The following is a 16,245-nucleotide window of genomic DNA, read 5'->3' as shown; positions in this document are numbered from 1 at the left end:
ATTACTGATTCTTTAACTTCTTCTTTAATAGGTGGGTGATATTTAAACCACTTCTTCCTAGGGAGATCAATGTGAGCAGCAAAAGATTCACAAAAGGAAGCTACTATCTCAGAGTCAAGTCCATATTTAGTGCTAAACTTTTGAAAAGCATCGGTATTCATAAAAAGATTTAACACAATCAAACTTAAGCTTAATACCTGACTCTTTACCTTCATCGAGTTCCCAATCTTCAGAGTTGTGTTTAACTCTTTCCAAAAGATCCCACCAAAATTCAATAGTCTTCTTCATAAAGGAACTAGTACAAGAAGTATCGAGCATGGATCGATCATTATGAGAAAGCCAAGCATAAAAATTCTGAATAATAATTTCTCTTGAGAGCTCATGGTTGGGGCATGAATATAACATTGACTTAAGCCTCCCCCAAGATAGAGCGATACTTTCTCCTTCACGAGGCCAAAAATTATATATATAATTCTGATCATGATGAACTAGATGTATAGGATATTTTTTTGGTGAAACTCCAATTTCAATCGATTCCAATTCCAAGATCCAATATCATCACATAGCCTATACCATGCCAATGCTTTTCCCTTCAAAGATAAAGGGAAAAACTTCTTCTTAGCTTCATCTCCGGGTAAACCTGCAAGCTTAAACAATTCACAAATTTCATCCGCATATATCAAGTGCATATCAGGATGTTCGGTTCCATCTCCTGCATAAGGATTAGCTAGCAGTTGTTCTATCATACCCGAAGGAATTTCATATTCAATATTTTCAGTAGGTGATGTCGTGGTTTTGTCACGGTAGATGTCCTAGTGTGAGGACTTAGTCGTGAGGCCAACGCATCTATGTAGTAGCTTGAGAGGGGTTGAGGGGGCGAGAGATGCGAGGTTTTACCCAGGTTCGGCCCCTCGCGGTGGAGGTAAAAGCCTACATCTTGCTTCATTGATATTGATCATGGTGATGCTCACGGTTACAAAGGGTGCTCTCTCCCTCGAGAGCTATTGAATTGTCTGTCTAAACTTGTCCCTCTTGGGGTGCCCTGCCTCTCCTTATATAAGTTGGAGGGGCGGGTTACATGAGGAGTCCTAGTAGGATTAGGACTATTCTATTACAAGTGGAATCCTAGTCTTGCTTCCTTTGTAAGGGAATATTCCTTATGCCTATCCTCTTAAGCCGGCCTAACGTAACATGAGCCGGCCTTCCATGAGCCGCCTTCTGGGCCACCGGGTCTTGTCGCTCCTCTGACCCACCTACCGGGTCACCAAAGAGTCACCAAGCCCGGCCGGGTCATCAGTGAGTGGAGAGATCCGGGCGGGTCACTTAGTGAGTCGCCAAGTCCGGCCGAGTCATACTTCCGGCCGGGTCATACCGCGGGATCCCCGACAATAGCCCCCAGTTTAATTTGGATTTATCCATGTTAAACTGATCCTGCAAAAATAAACACAAGAACAAATTTGACAGGTTGTGCTCCGGGTTAAAAGTTTTTCTGAACCGACACCTGACCATCCTTAAGTCCTTGTCATTTCCTTCTTGATATGTGTCCATGATCTCATAGCAAATCTCCTTTAGCAGATATGTTCAAACTTTGCCAATGCAAAAAATCTGGGCACTTCTTATGAAAAGTCTGGGTCAATAGGCCAGCTTCATTGTCAATTTGCTGACATTGGTCTCTTGTAGAAAAATATTATAAAGAATAATTCATTTGATTCGGCTTCCAATGCTCTAGTTTAACAAAAATATTGGTCTTGAAATACTCATCTGATTTTCAGCCGGCTTGAAGATGTAGATCTTGCTGATTTATGATTGCCAAAATTGTCGGGTTATAAAACAAATGATGTCGGGTCATGATTGTTGCTGACGCGGGGTCAATCTTATGGCGACTAGGTGCTTGCTTATGTAAATATAGCTGGTTTGCTCAAAACTGAGAATCTAAAGGTGTACCTCCCTTATATCCATATTACCTGTAGCCCCCAAGTCTTGAGTAGAGCAAAGTGATAACTTAAGACTTGATTCAATATAAATACTGCAACTTTGGAGAAATCTGGGTTGTTCATTTAAGTCGCCAAGCAGAAACTAAACATTTTGTACTTCTCATGTGTAGCCCCCAAGTGTCGGGTCATTATGCAATAATGAGCAGGGACTTTGTAGATATGATCATGTAGACTTGAGCAACAACGTGTAGCCCCCAAGGGCCGGCTCAATAAGATAATACTGAGCTAGGACTTTACATGTACTTCAAAAAATAACACCATATGATGTAGCTCCCAAGTTTCGGGTTACCTTTGACAGGAGAAATTAGTAGCCCCCAAGGGCCGGCGCATTACGATATGATGAGTCGGATCTTCAATAAGATGAGTTAAAAATGACCTTGCATTAGCCCCCAAGTGTCATGGTGCATGCTTGCAGCGACATGGGACTTCCCTATTTGATATAATCATGATTTGAATAATGTAGCCCCCAAGTGCCAGGTTGTGTGTCTGCAGCGACTCGGGACTAATCCTTCCATTGTAAAATAAAACCATATCCATTGTCCGGATGATGTTGTTGAAAGCCTTACATATTCAATATTGAACCATGCTCTCTGCTATGAGCTGGCATTCTTGGATAAATAAATAATAGCCATTGCTTTGAAGCGGCTTTGAAAACCTCAATCATAATATTGGTTATTGATAACCATAAAAAATCCAACCATGTTGGCTATTAAAGATTTGAATAATATAATCCGGTATGAAAACCATCACAAGGTCCTATCTTTGTAAAAGTCAAGAACTGGTAACCCTTTGAAACACCAACTTTAATCTTTGATGATGTGCTTAAACTTAATCATTTATATAAACCATAGCTCTGCATGTCCTGCACAAAGTTTAAACAACATGTGCCCTGGCGACTTAACGTCAAAAGCTAGGGCGGGTAACAACCCAAACATAATATAGTCTTATGCAATTATGGAAAAGACTAGAATTAAGGCCATCGAAGCCAAAATATACTGGCAACTTAAAGTTAAAAGCCAGGGCGGGTTATCTAACCTCGCATATTCTTATAACAATTAAAAACATACCTGTAAAATTGGCTCATATTGCTGACTTACATCGCCATATCCAGTGAGGGTGACAACCCAAAGATTTATAAGCGCATGATTCCAATTGCACAATCCAAAGTATACTTGATAATTATAATCCGAAACGGGTATTGACCCGTAGGCATGAAATATCATGATTTTGATTGCTCAAGGCAAAATATCCTGGTGACTTAGAGTCCGCTATTAGGGCGGGTTATTAACCCAATATGCTCAATTACGAGTCACATGATCAAGGCTACATAGTCTGACTTGCACAAACACATTTGAGTAGAAAAAACTCTTCAATGGGTGCAAATCCAAAATATCCAAAAGAAAAATAAACTTGGAAAAAAATACAAGTAGGTTGAGGAGTAACTAATTGTGGTTCCGGTCGAGGTGAAGATACCCCGAACAAACCCCTCAAAGGATTGTTCTCCATAGTAACAATAAATTTCAGCACGTAGTAATAATTTTTCCTTACCAATTTCCACTTACCAAGAGCGCTTCACTCCCCGGCAACAGCACCAGAAAATAGCCTTGATGACCCACAAGTATAGGGGATCAATCGTAGTCCTTTCGATAAGTAAGACTGTCGAACCCAACGAGGAGCAGAAGGAAATGACAAGTGGTTTTTAGCAAGGTAATGTCTGCAAGCACTGAAATTATGAGTAACAAGTAGTTTGATAGCAAGATAATTTGTAACGAGCAAGTAACGATAGTGGTAACAAAAGTGAAGCAAGGTAGCCCAATCCTTTTGAGGCAAAGGACAGGCCAAATGGTCTCTTATGATAAACAAAGCGTTCTTGAGGGTACACGGGAATTTCATCTAGTCACTTTGATCATGTTGGTTCGATTTGTGTTCGCTACTTTGATAATTTGAGATGTGGGTGGACTGGTGCTTAGGTTTTGTTCTTACTTGAACAAACCTCCTACTTATTATTAACCCCCTCACAAGCATCCGCAACTACGAGAAAAGTATTAAGAATAAATTCTAACCATAGCATTAAACTTTTTGATCCGACCGGTCCCTTACAGAATAGCGCATAAACTAGGGTTTAAGCTTCTGTCACTCTCGCAATACATCATCTAATAACTACTCCACAATGCATCCCCTTAGGCCCAAATATGGTGAAGTGACATGTAGTCGACGTTCACATGACACCACTAAGGGAATCACAATATACATACTATCAAAATATCGAACACATATCAAGTTCACATGATTACTTGTAACAAGATTTCTCCCATGACCTCATGAACAAAAGTAACTGCTCTCATGCTCAAGATCAGAGGGGTATTAAATAGCATAATGGATCTGAACATATAATCTTCCACCAAATAAACCATATTGTAATCAACTACAAGATGTAATCAACACTACTAGTAACCCACAAGTACCAATCTATAGTTCCGGTACAAAGATTGAACACAAGAGATGAACTAAGGTTTGAGAGGAGATGGTGTTGTTGAAGATGTTGATGGAGATTGCCCTCCCCAAGATGGGAGAGTTGTTGGTGATGATGTTGACGATGATTTCCCCCTCCCGGAGGGAAGTTCCCGGCGGAATCGCTCTGCCGGAAGGCAAAAGTCCTCCTGCCCAAGTTCCGCCTCGAGACGGCGGTGCTTCATCCCGAAAGCCCACTCTTTATTTTTTCTAGGTCAAATTGACTTATATGCCAGAAGATGGGCACCAGAGGTGGGCTGGGCTGAGCACAACCCACCAGAGCACGTTTGGGGGGCCTGGCGCACCCTGGTGTCTTGTGCTCACCAGGTGCCCCCCCTCCGGTAGTTATTTGCTCCGCTATTTATTATTTATTCCATAAAAATTCCTCGTGAAGTTTCAGCTCATTTGGAGTTGTGCAGAATAGGTAGCCTAACGTAGCTTTTTCAGGTCCAGATTTCCAGCTGCCGGAGTTCTCCCTCTTTGTGTGAACCTTGCATATTATGAGAGGAAAGGCATTAGAATTACTCCAAAAAGCACTATTATGCATAAAAACATTATAAATGACAATAGGTAAACATGATGCAAAATGGACGTATCAATGCTTCGAATGAAAATAGTTTGTTAGGCTTGTGGAGACCTTCAGGAGCAGGGGGGTGCTAGAAGATAGCATCCACACCAATGTGGAAGAGCAAGTAGTCATGCTCCTTTCATGTTGTTGGTCATTGACACGTCTCCAACGTATCTACTTATCCAAATATGTTTTTTCTCTTATTTTGGATTCTAATTTCCATGATTTGAATGAAACCAACCCGAACCGACGCTGTTTTTAGTAGAGCTATCATTGTGTTGTTTTTGTGCAGAAATAAAAGTTCTCAGAATTGGACGAAACTTAGCGAAGATTTTTTATAGATTAAATAAAAATATTGGCGTAAATATCCACTGGAGGGGAGCCACCAGCTGCTCACAAGGCAACAAGGCACGCCCCCTGGGCCCACGTGGCTCCGTCTGACCTAATTCCACCTTCATAAGTACCCGTCTTCTTGAGAAAAAATAATAGAAGAAGTTTTATCACGTTTTTACAATACGAAGTCGCCGCCACCTCCTGTTCTTCATCGGGAGGACTGATCTGGAGTCAGTTCAGGGCTCCGTAGAGGGGGATTCGTCGTCGTCGCCACCATTGACCCTTCTTCATCGCCAATTTCATGATGCTCACAACATGGAGTGAGTAATTCATTTGTAGGCTTGCTGGACGGAGATGGAGCTGGATGAGATTTATCATGTAATCGAGTCAATTTGTTAGGATTGGATCCTTAGTATCCACTATGTTCTGAGATTCATGTTGCTATGACTTTGCTATGCTTAATGCTTGTCACTAGGGCTCGAGTGTCATGATTTCAGATCTAAACCCTTTATGTTTTTATCAATATATCTGAGTTCCTAATCCTATATGGTAGTTATGTGCACTTTTTATTGTTCTGAACCGTAGACCCCAAGGTAGCAACATGAAAGGGGGGATTAAAGGGTTGAAAACATTGATCATGAAAGAGTCCCCCTCTGCCTATTACATCCACTGTTTTGCACATCAACTTCAATTGGTTCTTACAGCCGTGGCAAAAGAAAATGAACCATGTTCGTGGTTCTTTGATCATGTTTCTTAATTGCTTAATATTCTTGGAGTTTCTTGCAAGTGACATGACATGCTTTGAGATGTTAGAGCTCAAAAGGTTTTGGAAGCACTTGAAATGGGTGAGATTGAAAGTGGAAGTGGGCTAAATCAAGAGATGGGACTAGCTAGACCCGGCGATACTAGTTGGGGTTCTCATTTTAAGACCATTATGCACATTGTTAGCATGTATCCACAATCCTTGAAGTACTTGATGCTATTGGAAAAGATCCTTCACAAAAAGGCGAGTGGACAAGAATATGTTGAGTTACTCATGCTTTTGTTTTCAATCTTCGTTTGATGCTAGTTATTCGTGGCTATACAAATGAGTTGTCCAAATCTTTGCAAAAGAGAGATCAAGATATTGTTAATGCAATGACACTTGTTAGTTTGGCAAATAGTAGAATGCAACACATGAGGTCTCATGGTTGGGAAGAATTTCTTGCAAAGATGACCTTATTTGGCAACAAAAATGACACTGAAGTTCATTTGTGGTAGGATACTTATAAGCCTCATGGAAGATCACGTCGGTATTATGAAGTACAAACAAATGATGATCATTATAGAAGAGAAATGTATCTTGGTGTCATTGATTAAACCATTCAAGAGCTTGACAATCGGTTTGATGAGGTTTACATGGAGTTACTTATTTGCATGTTGGCTTTGAATCCCCTCAATTCATTTGCTTCTGACGATGCAATCAAGGTAATGAGACTTGTCGAATTCTATCCCATGGACATATCAAGTACATATTTGATAAGGCTATAATTTCAACTTGCTAATTTTGTTGATGATACGAGACAATACGATAGGTTTAGAAATGCAAGTAATATTGGTGAGCTCTCTATTATGCTTGTTGCAACAATGAAACATGTTCTTTATGATTTGGTCTACTTACTCATCAAATTGATATTGATTTTACCGATGGTGACTGCGAGTGTTGAAAGAGTATTTTGGATCATGAATATAGCGAAAAGTAAGTTAAGGACTAGTATGAGTGATGACCGCTTGAATGATTGCTTGGTGATATTTATTGAGCGGGATGTGTTCATGAAAGCATGTGAAGATGACATAGTTGATGCTTTCATGGCAATGCAAAACGTAGAGTTACCTACTGTTATGATTTTCTACTTGTGCTTCTTTCATGTAAGACTATTCGTATTGTTGGAGATTTGAATTGAACTATCCTTGTTATTCTTTTTGCCATGTTTTGTTTGACACACTTGGATTAGGTACAGAAAAAAATAGTGTGCACGCCCTTCGTTTTATTCCTGGGTTGTCATTAGGCCGTACCAGGATCGATCGTGTCCTGTTGATTATTAAGACCACAGTGATCTGGCTCAGACGGTAGTAAACTGGATCGTGTTAATTTAGGTTAAGTTATAATGAAACTTCTTATCCCGCAAAAAAGTTAATGGAACCCCTTTCCTTCGAAAAAAAGATAACGGACGAATGCCCGCAGAAAAACCGAGTGTTGATGACAGCTAGCGACAGGCACTGGATCATCACGAGCCGTCGGATGTGCCCAACTTTGCGCCGCCTTTGTTAACGGACGGGCATGATCGCTTTTGCAAACCCCTCAGCATTACACACTCACACCCTAAAACCACCAGGCATCATCACCTCACCACCCATCCCGCCCCGATACGAGAGAGAGAGTGGGGACGGGTGTGCTGAGAGCCTGAGACATGGCCCCCACCGCCCTCCTCATCGTCGTCCTCGCCGTCGCTGCCCTCCACGCCCCCGCCGCCTCCGCCGCGTTGTCCCAGGAGCCACCAGCGACGCCGTGCGCGGCAGCCATCGTGTCCTTCTCGCCGTGCCTGGCGCACGTCGCGGTGGTGGCGCCGCCCGCCCTGCCCTCGCCCGCGCCCACCAGCGCCTGCTGCGCGGCGTTCCTGCGCGCCGTTTCCTCCGGGGACGGCGAAGGCGGCGGAGGGGAGGGATGCTTCTGCCACCTGCTCCGCAACCCGCTCCTCCTCGGCTTCCCCGTCGACGCCGCGCGCCTCGGCACTCTCCTCCCCACCTGCGCCTCCGCGAAAACCTCCGCCGCCACGGCCGCCGAGGCCGAGGCCCTCTTCGCCGACAAGTGCCGAGGTGAGAAATCTGTCCCTTCGTGCTCCCTATTTATGCTCGTGCAATATGTATGCTTCGATCAATTCTCGTGCGCCATATGCGCGTGCTGTCGCGTTCCTGTTGTTGATCGCCGATCGAAGCAAATTTTACTCTGCAAAGTCCTAACTACTGTTGTTCTCATGATCCTTGTACAACTACTTTCGTAATGGTTGGTTGTAATGCGGATTACTGACGAGCTCTGAATGCTACTAGGGATATTAGCACTTGCATTACTGAACTAGTGGAATGGGGGAGAAACACCGCGGGATTTTTCTTTTGTTATTAAGGAGAAGATACTGAGTGGCCCAGACTTACTTCTGCGTTTTTGCTGCGATTTGTCATGATTACCGTTGATTTAAGCAGTTTGTTGGGTTGCTTGTTTGATAGTAGTAGTAATTTCACAAAATATTGGCGATATTTATAAATAGCTAAGGGCTTCGTTACTTGGTGGTTTCTCTCAAAGAGTTCACAAAAGTCAATTATTAAATTCAATTAAGGGGGCAAGTATTAGTAGTACTGGCTAACTCCATTTGCCATTTGCCAATTGAAACAGAGCTCAAGTCACTGCCTGAGATGCATTTTACACCTCCATCGCCACCTCCCGCACCAAAACTTTCTCCAGGTAAATGTTCTGCTGCTTGTCTAATGATTCCATAGCTTGTTAAAAAAAATGATTCCATAAATCTGTGCCCAGTAATGCTATTTCGGATTTCGGTTGAATGAACCAATTGGCATTTGGGCAGACATGTCATATGTCCTCTCCTACCAAATGAAACTTGAACTTGTTTTATCTTGTGGTGCTCCATCCATTTCGTGTTCTATGCCACAACTGTACAGGTTCAAATGATAGTAGAACAACTAATTTTGCATCGGATACTCTCTGCAGCCTCTGTTCTGTTCCTACTAATTGCAGGACCGAGTCTGTCTTTGTGATACTATCTGCTTTGCGTGCACTGCTCTTTTAGGTTGCAGCTGCACCTTCTATTTTGTTCACCTGAGCATTCCATTTTGGTCGACTGAACACCGCAAGTCCTGAATATCTTTCTTGAATCGTCGGTCTTACTTGGTGTGCACTAGTTAAACTGCTGTGTATGCCCTTGCAGCTGCCGTTACAGAACCAGCGTCCCCGACTCCGAAGATGGAGGAGCATTCGACCTCGACGACGCCTGTGTCGGATGATCGGTCGGGATCCGATGCCTTGTGTGCCTGCCGGGTCTTCCTTGTGGCCTTGGTCTTGGGAGCAGCAGTCTTGATCACGCTGCAGTTCTGATGGATGTTCGACCTCGCTCTTGAAAGGTCTTTGCCCTCGCTCTTGATACAATACTTGTGCGCGATGCTGCGCCATTCTTGATTGGACCTCTTGTTGCATACGGTGAGGTGCCACGTGATGCAGGGCATGATATTGGTATACCTGGGAACTCTTCCTGACCAGTGCAGTTTGTTCCGTGCGCGTTTTGATGACCTGACAACGCAAGTAGTAACTGTTATCCGGTGACATAATCGTATCATTTCAAACATGGTACAGATTTATACAATGCAGTTTAGTTTCTCTTGCGATTTATTACTTTCTGTGAATCTGCATGCCATTCTCTTGCACTCGCTGAGAGAGACGGAGAACTCACTGGAATTTGTTTTCACTATACAAATATGCGCAGTTGCAGCACACGCACGAACAAATACAAAGTCACACATCATTCGCATTTTTCTTTCAGAGTTACACATTTGAAATGAAGGGGAAGAAAAACAGAAGTAGCATCGTCAGCGGAATGAAGCATTACATGCCAATTGGTTGCTGATCAGGTTCAGTCTGTGGACTGAATGTATTCTAGGTACATTATATGAGCAATGACAGTAGCCCTGCTGCCACGATCGAGGAGGCGAGAACTACGGAGGATATCCCACGACAGAGCTTCCGGTGGGCGCTGGACGGGTTGAACATGCTGTCACGCGGGTACATCTGCCCCGGCGTCCCCACTATGCCAAACACCGGCGCCGGCTGCACGTACGGGTACACGTACGGCTCAGCCGGCGGTGGAAGGTAGTACACGGGCGTTGGTTCCGGCTCCGACGGCGGTGGGTAGTAGTAGTACACTGGCGTCGGCACAGGCTCCGGCGGAGGCGGGCAGTGCTGTGGCTTTGGCTTCGGCTCGGGCTCCGGCTCCGGCTGTGGCTCAGGCTCAGGCTTTGGCTCCGGCTCTGGTTCCGGCTGTGGCTCAGGCTTTGGCTCTGGCTCTGGCTCTGGCTCCGACGGTGGCGGGTAAGGCGCTGGGTGGCGCGACGGCATTGCCGGCGGCAGCGGGTGCGGATCCAGGTCGCAGACGCACATGAGGCACTTGCACTTGTCGTCCGTTGGTATGCCCATTGAAGGGGACACAACCAAAGACATGGACACCAGGACCATCATCATCTGGAGGGGCAGCATTTGGGTTGATTGCTAACAGGCAGATCTCAACTAGTCTCAGTAGGCCGTGAATCCAACATCGCCTTATATATGAAATGGATAACCAAGCCTTAGTTGCTGGTGCATATCCTAAATTGGTATTGGTATGCTGGTGCAACTACAGATAATTTCTAGGGTTTATGTGTGATACACGCTCTGTTTCTGCAAAGCTAGGCACCCAACCGAACCAAATATTAGTGTCATTTCTTTCTTATGGAAAAAGGTAATCTATTCCTATTCGGTCCTCGTTGTAAGTTGCCACTGTTGTTGGTTACGTTCACGCATCATTCGGCTCGACGGAACCAGAGAACAAGTGGGGGGACAAGCAGGTTCTAGATGAAAAACACGTACTCTTTACTGATTTTTTGTTTCTGACAACTCCCACACGTGTCATCGTGCTTGCTTTTGAAGTAAATACACACCACAGTGCAAAACATCATGTCTTCACTTCTGTTCTCATCTATGTACACCTACGATCTATCTAAGAAAAACTAACAATGGAAATCCTTTCGAGTTGCTGTCAACTAGAAATATCTACCGTCTTCTTTATTCCGCTCATCCAGTGGGTGATGTACAGTACCGGCTCCCGCCGTGTGCATCGCTAGAGCGCTCGACGTTCCCTGTCTCTCCCAGTCTCTGCAACTCAGCGTCTTCACGCCGGTGATCCCCACGGACGCATGAACTGCGATGCAGATCGCGCAGGTGCTTAGCAGCCGGAGAAAGCCGTCTGGCTGAAGCATGCCGAGCTGCCGAACCCCTGAGGCCGTACGCGTGAGGGGGGTCGACGCTGCTGCTGCGCTCCGCCGCTGGGTGCGCCGAACCGCGTGGACGAACTGGTGCTGCTGAAGAAGCTGCTTGGTGGCGGCGGCTGGGGGGAGGTGAAATCCTGCATCATCCCGTCAAGCATGGATTGGAGTTCGCCCAGGGAATATACGGGCTCCTGCACCAAGTCAAGCGGGGGTTGTCAATGATGGTTTCAGGCATGCAGCAGAACCAGTTTCTGTGGACATTCAGTTTTGATCTACATGGATTTACGAAACTGCGGAAACAAGAAATGCTGGCGGTGGCATGCAACCCAATCTTCTTACAAAAATATCACGGTTAGTTGTAGATTCTTCACTATTGTCATGATCTCTATCTTTATCTTTACTTTTATAGAAAACCGAGTTGGTGATGATAGTGTGCCTGCCATCTTGCAAGATAGACCGTTTGATTTATATCTGACGGATAGAAAGCAAACTATGGCAATTTTACAAAAAGATACCTGCACCTCTCTTCACATTTACAGATAAAGCCTTCCCTTGTTCATCTTTATTTCTCACAAACTCATTGTTGAGTAATTAAAAAAGGAAACCTTTAGAACAATCTGGCAAGGTGGTAAAAAAGAATACCTTTAGAACAATCTGGCAAGGTGGCCGCATGGGTTTTTACACTCCTCACCCTATCTCTTCTTTTTTTTTCGAAAAGGAGGAATACCCCCGGCCTCTGCATCTGGTCGATGCATACGGCCACTTTATTAATTATTAGCACAAAACCTTACAAAGTCGTACAACAGTAAGACCAAAGCCACCATCTTCGCAGCCTCTGTCGCTACTCCTATCTAACTGATGAAGGAGCGCTGATGGTCTGGGCCTAATACCAAACAGACCTCGCAGCCAAACCTAACATCTAAGACCTGAGGTCCCAACCTGGACGCCTGTCGGGTATGGACACCCACCAGTCCGGCGTGCTCCTCAACTAGGCCGCCCGCCGGGTATGAGGCCGCCACAACCACCTACCACATATCCATCTTCAGAACTGTACTGTTGTAACGGCCTTGTCCGGTCTCGCTGCCGCTGACGCCACCACGACGCCAGACAGCGTCGACCTCCTGCGCGTGACCGTCACCACACATCAAACTCCGAATCTGCACTGCGCCACGCCGTCAAGATCCGTCGCCATCAATGGATGGATGCAGCACCGCTCCACCAAAAAAATCGTCCGCTGGTCCTGCGAAGCAAGGCGCAGCACCAAGTAGAAGGCCGAAGCCACCACGCCACCAGCAGCCCCGCCACCAAGAGCTATTCCCAGCCGCCGCCTTCAAAAAGGAGCACGACACCAGGGTGCCGTCGACGCCCAGACCAGGGGAACAAAAGCTTTCGCCATAGCTCGAGGAGGAGGCGGAAGGGAGAGGATCCACCCCAAAGCCTTCAGGAAGGGGATCGGCGCCAAAGGCGTCGACTTTGGGGAAGCTGCCGCGCCAGCCAAGGGTTTCCCCCGAAACCTCACCCGCACGCCAGATCCGCCAGGCCGGCAATAGGGGACGCTGAAGCCGCCGCCAAGGACCGGTGCCAGCACGGATCAGGACAGATCGAAACAGGGGCAGATCTTCTACATGGAGCCGAGAACCCGCGCGGCGGCGGCGGTGCACGCCGCACCGCAGGGCCGCCTGCCTCCAACCGCCGCTCCCCACCTCCGGCCAGCGCCAGCCCGCGCGCGCCACCGCGACGTGCCGACCCCGGCCATCAGCAGCACCACCGCACACCGGGATCTCCCGAGGGCGCGGAGCGCGCCGCGGGAGCGGGAGAGCGCACACCCATCAGCACCTGCACGCATCCACCATCGCGAGGAAGATCCATCACCAGGGACAGCCGCGCGTCCATCCAGCAGTGGATCTCCGCCTCGACCGCCAGGACCCGCGTCCTAGCGCACGCCGACGTGCAACCTGCATCTGTGCCCACCAGATCCAGGCGCCGCCGCGAGAGGAAGCCCCGCCGCCGCCGTCGACCGCACGGGTTTCACCCGGCGGCGTCCTCCGGCGGCGGCGCGACGGCAGGAGGGAGTAAGAGGAGTGGCGGCGCTAGGGTTAGGCTAGGGACGCCCGAGCCGCCCTGGGCAAGGCGACGCGGGCTCAAAAAGAATACACCTGAAAGCATCAGACCACAAATCCCCCACACCCTATCTCTTCTATGAGATATCATTAGTTTTTACATATGAGATTACTCCCGCATGGGTTAATCACAACAACATGTATTTTATAAAAAAAATGCATCTTGATATTCCGTGCAATGTCCAGGCATCTTGCTAGTTGTTCTAGAATCCTAACGTATTTTTTTGTTTCCATAGTGACATCATTTCCCCTGAAGTTTGTCTTCAGTCAAAAGGAAATAAGAGAACCGATTTACAGTTCAGACATACCAAACTGAAATTAAGTAGCTGAGTTCGGTTCAAACTCTAAATTCTCCACGCTACAAGGAGCGAATCAAAGGGTGGCATGCATGATGAACATTAATTCATTAACAGTAGTACCTCTCTACCAACGGTGGCCATGAGCGAGAGCATCTCCTGAAGGAAATCATGGAAGCCCTGACAATGCAACACCGGGAACTCCGAGTTAATTAACGCACATGGTCAATACGAGACGAGCACGAGTAGCTCATTACGAGAAGCAAACCCATCGATTAATTACCTCGACCTCTTCTTGGTCGTCGTCGAGGGGGTCGTACATCCCGGCGTCATAGAGCTCCCTCCGCTTCTGATCCGACAACACTGCACGAGACCGACATTTCAAACGTTAACAAAAGCACCTATATGGAACATACATAGAGAGAGGAGAATTGGGCGGCACGGCAAGTACCCTGGTATGCCTCGTGTATCTTCTGGAACCTTCCCTTGGCTTCCTCCGCGATCGCCGGATCCACACGGCCATTGGCAATCTTATCCGGGTGCCACCTCTGCGCGCCATTACGGATCATCATCAGAAGATAAACGTCAAACTCTGCTTCTCCCGCTCAAACCGGGAGAATTCAAAGGGCTCCCGCTCAAACTCTGCTACTCACCATGGCGAGGCGGTGGTACGCGGCGCGTATCTCGGCGGAGGACGCGCCTGGGTGGACGCCGAGCACGGCGTAGTAGGAGGACTGGTGCTGCGACGGCGACTGCATCATCCTCTTCCGGTCTTCCCTGCCTCGATCAAGCTACAAACAATCTCGCGATCTCACGCTGGGGCGTTAAGGAGTTCCTGCTACTGGTGCTTCGATGGCGACCTGAGACGGGAGAGACAACGAGCGAGGCGTCGGAAAGGAGGGGCGCGCGGCGTATATAAAGGCGCTGGGCTAGATGAGGGAAAAGGAAAATATCCGCGTGGCCGCGGAGGTGGTAGGAGGAGAGGAAAGGAGGAGACGATAGGCGAAGCATTGCGAAGTTTGAAGCCAGGTTGGGCTTGGGCGCCCCGCCCGGCGCGGGAAAATATCTCGCGTCCTGAAGCTTCTGGAGCGGCCGACCACCGTCGCCACCTCATGCTTCCCTCGTTCCTCGCGTGCGGGCCGGGCCGAGATATTTTCCGCTGCCTCCAGTTTCTGTGGCTGCCCGTGGCGGTGGCCCCACATCGACATACCGGCCTATGTCCGGCGTGGTTTTGATCCGGCGGGACCCGGCGTGTGCATGTGTGTCTCTGAGGCCTTTTTTCAGCTGGACAGCTCAATGTTTTGTGCAAACACGACTGCTCTGACACCAACACGATATTTCCTTCTGGTTACTTCTTCGTGACAGGTTAAATATCAGAAACCTGCTTCAAACGAAATTCTTCTGGCTCCCTTTCTATTACCAAAACGTCATACGAGTACATTGTTGGGCATAAGCCACCGCAGGACGCGTCGGGCGCGAGCCAGAGCGCGCCGGATCCGTGGTCGTGCGTGTGTGTGCGTATAGGTGCAGCACGGGCATGTCCGTGCTGGTGTGCACCGCGTGCGTAAGTTTCGGGCCAGCCGTTGGCGAGCTGGGGGTGCGCGTCGAGTTGGTTAGCTGCGGATCCGCCGCGTCCAGGCGTGTGCGTGCATGTCGGACGGGCGCGGGTGGAGCGGCGTGGACCAGGTGCTCGACGTGGGTAAGGTCGTGGGCTCGTGCCCGGTGCGACCTGGGTATAATACCCCCCGTGTATGCGTTGTAGCGCGTGGTGCCTGGGAACGAGTTCGTGCTCGTGGGTGTTGGCGTTCGAGCGCCGGAAACCTCCTGTGTCCACCTGTGTCTTCTCCTTCCCTTCTTCTTCTACCTCGGTCTGTTGCAGAACAAGAGACCTGCGAGAGGTAGGCGAGAGCTAGGGCTAGACGGCAACAACAATTGGTATCGGAGCATCGGGTTTGGAGGAGCTCGCCGGCGATGGCGCTCGTCCCGTGCGGCGGCGGAGCACGGTGATGCCGGGCGTGCGGAGAGCGCGGCGGCCGCGGCGGACCTGCGCGGTCGCGCAGAGGCTACGGTGGCGCGGCGCGGCTTGGCGGAGGGAAGGCCAAGCTCCGGGACACGCAGGATCGGCCGCGTTGGTCGCGTCGGAGCGCGATCATGGCACGGGCTGGTGGCGTGCGGAGCGTGGCAGAACAAGCCGCGGCGACGGGCTCACCGCGTCGGGCGCGTGTATGGGCGCGCGCCAGGCGTAGTGGGCACGTCGGGACCGCGGGTGCGGACCACGTCGGGGCGCTGGACCTGGTGCGCATATCGCGTACGTGCGCGGCGGGAGCGCGGGCCGGGAGCGCGGGGACGTGGGGAAGGCA

General features: G+C 48.3%; 3 protein-coding genes across 3 annotated transcripts; 1 reads left to right on the top strand and 2 right to left on the bottom strand.

Moving 5' to 3' along the window:
• The first annotated feature begins 7,783 nt into the window (after nucleotides 1–7,783).
• On the top strand, nucleotides 7,784–9,837 carry LOC123061431 (non-specific lipid transfer protein GPI-anchored 25). Its single transcript, XM_044484533.1, has 3 exons — nucleotides 7,784–8,262; nucleotides 8,834–8,902; nucleotides 9,384–9,837. The coding sequence occupies exons 1-3, from the start codon at nucleotides 7,857–7,859 to the stop codon at nucleotides 9,548–9,550; spliced, it is 642 nt and encodes a 213-aa protein (XP_044340468.1). The 5' UTR covers nucleotides 7,784–7,856; the 3' UTR covers nucleotides 9,551–9,837.
• Nucleotides 9,838–9,898: 61 nt separating this feature from the next.
• LOC123061432 (protein TsetseEP) lies at nucleotides 9,899–10,903 on the bottom strand. The gene has a single exon (XM_044484534.1). It carries the CDS (start codon nucleotides 10,700–10,702, stop codon nucleotides 10,115–10,117), a length of 588 nt encoding a protein of 195 aa, XP_044340469.1. The 5' UTR covers nucleotides 10,703–10,903; the 3' UTR covers nucleotides 9,899–10,114.
• A 150-nt stretch (nucleotides 10,904–11,053) lies between these two features.
• LOC123061433 (dnaJ homolog subfamily B member 7) lies at nucleotides 11,054–14,885 on the bottom strand. Its single transcript, XM_044484535.1, has 5 exons — nucleotides 14,539–14,885; nucleotides 14,337–14,433; nucleotides 14,169–14,248; nucleotides 14,009–14,065; nucleotides 11,054–11,660 (listed from the first exon to the last, which is right to left on the bottom strand). Exons 1-5 carry the CDS (start codon nucleotides 14,644–14,646, stop codon nucleotides 11,427–11,429), a joined length of 576 nt encoding a protein of 191 aa, XP_044340470.1. The 5' UTR covers nucleotides 14,647–14,885; the 3' UTR covers nucleotides 11,054–11,426.
• Nucleotides 14,886–16,245: the final 1,360 nt, after the last annotated feature.

This window comes from Triticum aestivum, chromosome 3A (assembly GCF_018294505.1).
Source record: "Triticum aestivum cultivar Chinese Spring chromosome 3A, IWGSC CS RefSeq v2.1, whole genome shotgun sequence".
NCBI classification, from domain to species: domain Eukaryota; kingdom Viridiplantae; phylum Streptophyta; class Magnoliopsida; order Poales; family Poaceae; genus Triticum; species Triticum aestivum.
Note: the sequence above shows the minus strand (reverse complement) of the source record. Positions and strands in the feature narration are given on the sequence as shown.